This window comes from Antrostomus carolinensis, unplaced genomic scaffold (assembly GCF_000700745.2).
Source record: "Antrostomus carolinensis isolate BGI_N321 unplaced genomic scaffold, ASM70074v2 scaffold27578, whole genome shotgun sequence".
Classification (NCBI taxonomy): domain Eukaryota; kingdom Metazoa; phylum Chordata; class Aves; order Caprimulgiformes; family Caprimulgidae; genus Antrostomus; species Antrostomus carolinensis.
Genome location: NW_010335474.1, coordinates 4,840 through 13,729, shown reverse-complemented (window position 1 = coordinate 13,729; position 8,890 = coordinate 4,840). Strand labels below are relative to the sequence as shown.

The window sequence follows — 8,890 nt, the reverse complement described above, 5'->3', positions numbered from 1 at the left end:
GCAGGCTGGCCTCCCCACCACAGCCGCCGTCTTCTCCTGCTGGATCATTCCCTCTTTTCTTTGCTGTCCACCCTCTCTTTCAGTGTCTTTGTCATGGTTCAGATGCCAGGAAGCATTGCCTTAAAGCTGAGAGCACAGCAGTACCGACTCCTTTAAGAGTCTTGCTAAACAAGGTTTTCTTCATTGTTGCCTGCTTTTTTGGCTTTTGTTTCCTCTTCTGCTTATCTATCTTTAACATAGGTTTTATGAAGTATAAAATTCTTTGTGGTTAGAAAACCAGGAACAGAAATAATGACTGTGGCTTTGACTCACAAGGAGAGCACTGGAGAGCACAGAGAGAAGCTAGTAAGTCCCTAACAGCTAGAGGAGGAATGTGTGAATTGTTTCAAAGAAGTTGTGTCCCTGAGGTGAGACAAGATATGCTGAATATCCCAGCAAAAGTAATCACTGCTTCTTGTTTTTTAAAAATTCTGTGAAAAAAATCCAAAATATGCATGTAGTCTCATTTGATGATTGTCACAAGTGGTGTCTCTATCCTTCCCCCCAATCCAAAATGTTGCCACCTCCAAAGCATAATCAAGCCACCAAGTGTTTTTTGCAAGCTGAGTTCACAATTCCTCATCCCTTTTTAACTCATGCACAAATGCTGGGTCAGTTTCAGATTTTTCTATTGGCCATCATAATACTATTTGAGTCTGAGGCATTATCTTCAGATGACCTCTGGACCTCTAATTTCCTCCATTCTGGCAGAAGACAGTAGGGACCACAACTTTCGCTCATTATCTTCCTCTTCAACTACGAACATTCCTGGTAAATCCTCTTTCCTATCACACTCATACTCAGAAAATCTGACAGTTGTGAGGAGGTGGGTCATTAGAAGTACGGAAACCCAAATGAAAGGAGAAACGCAAAGTGAAAATTACTTTTTTTCTGAGTCCTTGACTTCTTTGCAGGCATATTAAACTGGGAACATACTGACATGGGTAATGGGAACTTTAACTGCTTCTCCACTGGCAGGCATAGGTGTAACTCTTTTAGCAAAAAGCAATTCTCCCTCTACCATGAAGACAGTTTATTAATCACTTTAATAAATTGATTCTTGATTTACCAACTATGATAATATAAGCACAAGAAATCTTGAAACATTTAAGGTATCATGAATAAATCCAAGCAGTTTTTCCCTCTATACAGTTTTATTCTGTCTTTTTTCATTCTATCCACTGTGGTGTTTATTCTCCATTATGGCATAAATTATACAGTCAGATAAGGGGTTACAGCATTTTTATGGTGTTTAGAACAGTTTGGGGTGTCCATTGGAAGGAAAACATTTTAAAAACTAAAGTCAGAGTCCTTCTTTTAATTCAAAACCATCTTGTTCACTCTTGATACACGCCTGTATTAATATTAGACATGTAAGTGGTCTTACGACTTTCAACTATTCTCCAGTCAGCCCCCACGAACATTGCTTGAGACATGCATACATGAGTGTTATTTGCATAGCTTTGTTGCCAAAGTTTGACAATATCCTGACCCTTTGTGCTTGCTCTCTTCCTCAGTGCATGTTTTCTTATGAACATAACAAACAGTTAGTAAAGGGCAGGCTGTATAACTATAATGCTAAAGCCTGGTTGTACTTTCAAGTTACCTTATATATAGCTGGTGGCCACAAAGTTGTGCTGATTTTACATACATGTCATGCACCCGTGGAGCACAGGGTGGCAATGCCACCCTAAGGGCTCCCCTTCTACAACCCCCGTCCTACTGCTGCAACATGGCATACAGCCCCCAACGAAAGCAGCTGTGGAACAGCGCTGTGAACCCAGCCAGTGACCTGGTCTGGAGGAAGAAAACCCCTGTCAATTAAAGTTTTCTGGCTGAGATCTCTGGTCGCGGCCCCAGGCAGCTGTGCTGGCTCTGCCGAAGCCTCTGCGCTTTGTGCCACCTGGACAGGACTGAGCAGAGGGCGATGCAGGTGGGAACTTCTTGCTGCCTGAGTCCCCACATCAAGAAACCACAGCCTGAGGAGGCTAATTGAGGAGTTGGCACCTGTGTGCTCCTCCACAGGCTAATGGGGAGAGAGACACCCCCGATGGGCAATTCAAATCCTCCCAGGGCTGAATCACCCTCTGGAAGGGCTTTTAACTTCCCATTGACTATGTGGGGAGCCCACGGGGGCTACAGTCCTAATTTGGATGCCTTAGTTCAGTGTCTAAAGTTATGTGGGATGTATTTGGGTCTTCATTTTTTTTTCTCTTGGCTTTGTTATTGACAAGAACCTGCCAGTAAATAAGTGTTTGCAAAAACGATCTTGGGCAAATGAGTCATTTTTAAGATGGAAATGAGTCATTTTAAGGTGGGTGGGGTTTTGCATACTGCCTGGAAGTTTTTTCTGAGGGCCATCAGCTGAAGACAAACTTTCAAAAGTTGAGTGTGCAGGGGTCTGTTGGTTAGTGTCTTCTTTGTGGACGTGGTCCTGAGTGGCAAGTAGGAGCTCATGGGTGAGTAGGGCTCTGGAAGATCCGTCCCTTGTTTAGGCACTTGACCTGCATCCGGACTCCTCTGAGTGCCAAGCACTTGGGAACCTGAGTTCCTTTAACGTTCTGCCTTCAGCTGTAAAAGGCTGTCACGAGTTTGAGGAAGGTCATTGCTCACAGGGTTTTCCTCCCACTGTGTTTAACCCAGGGCCTGTTTGCAGTCTGTGGCCTGCTGACAGGCTGCTACCTCTGCTGCTGCCTGTGCTGCTGCTTCAACTGCTGCTGTGGCAAGTGTAAACCCAAAGCACCCGAAGGGGAAGAGCAGGAGTTTTGTGTGTCTCCAGAAGATTTGGAAGAGCAAATTAAGAACGACATGGAAAGAGGTGTGTATTATAGGGGCTTACTGTGTGGCAAAGCTGTTCAAAACAATCTTTAAAGCCTGTAGACCAGATGTTCTGCTCACAATGCTGAGGCTGCTTCCAGACATCAGTGGAGATGTGCCAATTCACTCTAGCCAACACCATGACCTGACAAACTTCCCAAGTTTTGTGTTAATGAAAAACTAAACTTATGGCACTAACTTAAATGTGTCCTGTATCTCTTATGAGACACTTAAACATTAGAAGTCTCAGGGCTCACCTTAGGAGATGGTGTTCACCCTTGAGCCCCCATGCCCACATTGCTTCATATCCTAGATCCTGTACTTATACTTATCCTGTACTCTGCTTGGACTGGTGCTTGCCACATCTGATCTGTCTGAATAAGCTGTCATTCGGTTTTTATTCATGTAAAATTTATCAGTGACTGTGATGGGCCAACTGTACCCATTCAAGAAAAGGCTTCAAGAAAAGAAGCAATGTCTCCAACAGTAACGTTGCGCAGTAACCTAAGAGAGTTTGCACGAGAGCTTCCATAGCCCTGCCCCTCTCCCATCATCCTGTCCCTCTCCCATCCAGCCCCCAGGTTGCTCACTGTCTTCTGCACTGGCAGTAGCAATTGTACTGCCTTACCAGGAGCCAGATCTTGGACATGATTCAGGTGAAAAGTAATCATCTCAAAACTGTGTGTAGTTCCCTGCCCGTTTAACTTCCCACCATGCTTCACTGTGGGGGCAGGTCAAGTGCTAATGCCAGCTCAAAGAAGGGAGCAAGAACGCCCAGCCAGGAACACAGATGGGGAGCAGAACACCACCCTCTTTTCTCAGCTTTGCTGCATCCCTTGGCTGCACACTCAGGTTTTGGCTATATCAAAGGATGATAGTGGTGATTTCCTAATTTGGCACTAGCGTGAGTTACACATTTCGAACAAAGAGCCCCGTCCTAATGTGCTGAATTGGGTCAGAGTTTTGCCTTCATCTTCAAGGGAAGCAGAAACAACTCAAACCAGTTAGATTTGGACACTTGCAAGACAGGCTGAGAGAGGCAATGATCCTTGCTCCAGCAATAGGAGGCAAAGGTATGAGGGGAAGACCTAGGCCACTTTTCAATTGCAAATTTATATAAACTATGATTAGGGTTATGCGTTTTTATGAAGAAGGACCTAAGCAGTCAGCTCACACTTTTTCTCTTCCATTGTTGTGGCAGGTCTTACACTGTTATATTCTTACATTTATTATGCTTAAATTAGCACTGCCAGATTGCAAATGTCATCTTCCCTTAGCAGGAAGAATTTCCCCCCCCCCCCAACTTTTCACACAAATTTACCCTTCCATAAATATGTAACAAAACATTTGTAGCAGTTGAAACAAATGCTATTTATATAACTGATATGCCAACGTGTGGTGGTGTTTTTAAATTGGTTTTGCCTAGAGGCATATCAAGGTAAATACAGTCAGCTTAAAAATTTATCATACTTGATCTGTCTCTGCAAAGGTAACAAAAAATAATAGTGAAAGCTTTATAACCACGATGTATTATTTGAAAAAATGTAATATGGTTTATGATGTTAAGCACCTGAAAAGTGCAAATCTAAAATGAGTCTTGATATTTATGGGTTGATGACAACAAAGTCAAGTTTAAAATATAAAGATGGAACTTTGAAGGATAAATATTTTTTAATTCTGCCCTTTTTTTGTAATTTGGTAGGTATTTTACTCTCTCTCAAAATCCAGCACAAAATTTCCCAGCAGTAGAAAAAAAATTCTCCCTCCTTCTGGCACAGGTGGCATTTATTCATATCCAGTAATTTTCAGCTGCTTTCCCATCCTTTACTCCCACCAAATCTCACTGAGACTGTTTAGGAAGTTACCAGTCTGAAAAATTAACAGAATGTGGAATTGCATATTTCAAGTATTTTGAATAAAACTTTAAGTATATAGGTAGGGTCTGGAGAAAACTAGATATTTCTACCTTTCCTACCCTTCTCTTCAGTCTTGCTACATTTTCCTACCAATCAAAACCAGCCTCTCAGTAGAGTAGAATCCTTTCTATTTTAAAATTAGATTGAAAGAGAGCAACACATCAGGACTAAAAGTAAAAACTTCATGGCAGAAGACATTGTGAGCATCTTTTTTGCAGCTGAAATGAAAACAGACACTGCATGTAGGAAAGTTAATGATAACCAGCTCAAACTGCACTTCCCTCCCTCCCTCCTCCACCATTTCAGGGATGTTAGCCAAAAAGATGTAGCTGACTTAGAATGGCAAAGATTGGGCTTTCCCACCAGACATTTTCAAATGTTGGGCCACAGAAATGATACTCATGGCTTCCTTTACGTAAATAATGGAAATGCTCCTGTAGGTAATTCAGAAACAAACTGTAATCACTCCTGCAGCAGATTTCATTTTGGGAGAGGAAATTCTATTAAGATCCAAATTCTTTGCATGCCCTCTGCCCACAGACTGAGCATTCTACCTGGTAATTAGTTTCTTTGCTTCCTGCTGTCCCAGTATCTATAGTATTGCTAGCCAGAACTTTTTTGCTAAGGTCAAAATGTAGATTCTAAAGCTAAGGCCATACTTTAATTTATCCATGTATTTTGTAGTCAGTCATTGCTTTTCTGAGGAATGCAGCTTCAATAAAACATCAGCATTACTGATGCTAAAAAACTCTGAGAGTGACTTTCCCCCAGTTGTTGCTGCGCTCAGTGAGAGCTTCTTGGATCTGGCCATACTGCACAGAAGAGGCAACATGCATGATGTGGGAGTCGAGATTTAGACTTCATCTTTTGAGCTGGCACAGCAGTAATAATTTTCAGAGTCACTCACATTTCTCCTTAAAAAATCTAAGGTGTTACACAATTGATTTCATTCATCAAATTAAATTACCATAAAACATAATTATTAGTGAAAAAAAGAGACGTGAGGCCAAAAATTCAGGGATCCATTCCCTAAAGCATAAAAGCAAAGTGAGTTGTCACTGAAATCAACACAATTATGTCAAAGGCTTCAATTCTGATAAAATGGCATAATCCTCTAGAAGAAAGTTTTATTCAAATATATTTGACTAGCTCTAGTGCTCAGCTAGTTGGATATCTCCCATGAGAGATTTGTTTTACTGCATGTGTTTCCATGGCTAGCATGACCTTCAGAACTAAAGGAACTTAGGGATTTGCAAGCCTTAGGTTACAGTGATTTCTTCTCATGCCTATTGGTTAGTACCACAGAGGACTATGGCCTAATGTACAATGGATGATCACTTTCCAAAATAAGTCCTACATTTTGATTATAACATTTTAAACATGACTTTTTTTAGGGTATCAGATCAAACATGACATTTTAAAAGTGTAAAGTAGGGTAATCTATGGTAACCTGATGTTATGGACGACCTGCAAAAGCACACTGGCAGAGGGAAGCATCACTCACTCGTTTGCAGCATGGATGTGTGAAACGGTTCATCACTTCCCCTTGCACACACAGGGCAGGTTGCCAAATTTTGCTTCCAGTGAAGTGGACAGCAAACCTTTTGTTGGCTTTTGTGGTCCCAGAGGAGGTGCAGTTGGAATTTGGATTGCCTTGGTACTCAGGGTGTAATGATGCACTCAAGCATTTGGGCAGATTTTTTCTCCTCTCCGCTTTGGTTATCATCAGAAGAACAAAGGCAGACATTTCTAGACCAACTTTCATTCTACAGAAAAGGAAATCTGGGAGAGGGGAAAAAAAAAAAGAGAGAAAAAGAAAAAAAAGAACCTGAATAACAAAATACTTTCCCAACTCAGAAGCAATAAATTTTTAGCACTTCATTGTCTCCTCCACACTCCATATGATACCAATGTAGGCGAACAGTGAGCAAGAGCTATCTATAGAAAGCAGTTTAAACTGTGAATTCTGTGCACCTCCATTCTGCAGCTCTCCATTAGCAGGCTATATTTGTACAGTTTATTATACCATAGATCCCTGTTCTGATAAAAAGTATAATAAATCTTAGAAGGGTGTGGGTAGCAAAATACTTGGGGAAGGTGTCAGCTCAGAACTGTCTCCACATCAGCTGTAAGCAATGCAATAGTTTTGCAGTGGGTCCTAGTCTCTTGTTGCACATCTGGGTATCACAGAAAAATGAAGTGCTAGCCTCTGCCCTCCATCAATGATCTTCCTTAAAATGAGCAACTTGGAGGCAGCAGAGGGTGGGAGGAAGTGCTGCTCAGAATTCTAGAAAATACATCACAACTTAAAAATGGATTTGAACTACCAAACTAATATATGCCTGAGCTGAGCTCTAAGCATTAATTACTCATATATCTGTAGAAGTTATGAAACACGTCTGTCTTTGACCTTGTGTCTAAATACAGAATTGCCCATACAGAGAAGCTGCTTGGCATTTAATCATTCTTGCCTTTCACCTTGACAGAGTCAAAGTTGTTCTACCCGCACTGAGGGGAAGCCGTATGGCATGCAGTTAGATTCCTGCTCTGGGTTAAGTTACTCCTGTACATTACATCTTTTGCCCATGATTCATCCCATCAACTGTCATGTAAACAGGAGGAAATGTCAGATGAGTTTTTTCTGAACATTCAGTCATTTGGCAAAAAAAGTCATCATTTGTACTCAATTACTGTGAAGGCTATGCTAGTATCAAGACACAGGTAGTCCAAAATTTTTCATATGAAAACAGTTCACTGAGATGGATGAACCTTTAAAAGTCAGTCTCTGAGTCTTGAGTCCCCTCCTCCTCCCTCAAAACTGTTGGGTTGGAAAGAGGCCCAGGAGAAGGGCAGCCAAACCTTGTTCATTTTCAGAGAGAACACAACAGCCATCAGGGAACTCTATAAGGATTTCACCTTCCTCACTCTACAACAAATGCTTTTTTTACAGCTATACGGGGAAACCAAACACATACCTGCATGGAATGAGAAAGTACAAATCAGTAAGGATTTATACAATGATAATATGAGAGTTTGGCAGTTCCAAACTCATTAAAACAGTAATTCTCAAAATCCTAATTTATATATATTACATAAAAACTTCAAAATGTAATTTAACATTTTTATTTAACCAGCTGGCTTTCAGGATATAGATGATTTCTTCCCTCTCATGTAAATGACTGCTCATGCATTTTTTTCCTTTTAACTCTTCTTTCTTTACTGTTAACTTTGCCTTCTTCAAGACCCATTTCTGGCCTGTTCTTGCAAATGCTGTCAAGATTAGTGCTTGCTGACTCACAACAGTGCTTGTTATATTCAGACATTTGCAGGAACAAGCACTTGCAATTGGAACAGGTAACCACCCTTATCTTGCAATCTCTGCAAAGCCCCAGGTACAGCTAATGTCCTGTTTAATAACAACAGCAATAGTCACCCAGAAATGTGCCATTACATGTGGACAAGGAGTAAGAGCATTGTTAGACTCGGTGTGGGCATTGCTGCCTCTTCAGAGCTGCCTGTGAAGCCAAGATTAAGCTGTAGCCAGAACAGCAGATGAAATGTTGTGGGCTAACACAAAATCTGACTTTGGTAGCAAGCAAAGAATTCTTAAAGTATTTTTTTCTCTTCCTCTCCCATTTAGATGGAGAAACTCCTATCATGCTTCAGCCAACTAATGCAACCGAGAAGACACAGCTAATAGGGGACAGCCATCGGAGCTACCGCACAGACTCCTAGAGCGGGCAAAGACAACCTGTTGGTGCTTCCCACTGAGTGTCACAGTGAGAAAAATCATGTGATAAGCTGTGCAGCCTGTGTTTGTAGCTGTCTGTAAGCTAATCAAGAGTAACCTGAGAGTATTTTCCTATCAAGGCAGAATTTCTCTTTAGGCCACTTCAAGTAGGTTGATATCTACATTCTGCAAGGAGATACCTATGGCCAGTATAGAGCTCTGCAGACCAGCAGGCTGGTCTCTCATGGCCTCAAACTGCCAGGTTTGGCATGGTCTTTTTCTCTAATAATACTCCCTTTGCTATGATTGCTCTCCTCCCTGCCCTCAGCTGGGGTTTCCCCTCCCAGACACAATCCCCAGTTCCTCTCCAGACACACTGGCTCTGCCT

The 8,890-nt window shown here is 41.7% G+C and overlaps 1 protein-coding gene across 1 annotated transcript in view; it reads left to right on the top strand.

Moving 5' to 3' along the window:
• Window positions 1-8,507, top strand: part of LOC104530087 (dnaJ homolog subfamily C member 5) — a gene marked incomplete at its 5' end in the record, with an annotated part of 9,878 nt that extends 1,371 nt beyond the window's left edge. The window contains 2 exons of the mRNA XM_029086630.1: window positions 2,683-2,857; window positions 8,413-8,507. Of these exons, the coding sequence (XP_028942463.1) occupies window positions 2,683-2,857; window positions 8,413-8,507 (270 nt within the window). The remainder of the gene's footprint in view (window positions 1-2,682; window positions 2,858-8,412) is intronic.
• Between the last annotated feature and the right edge of the window lie 383 nt (window positions 8,508-8,890).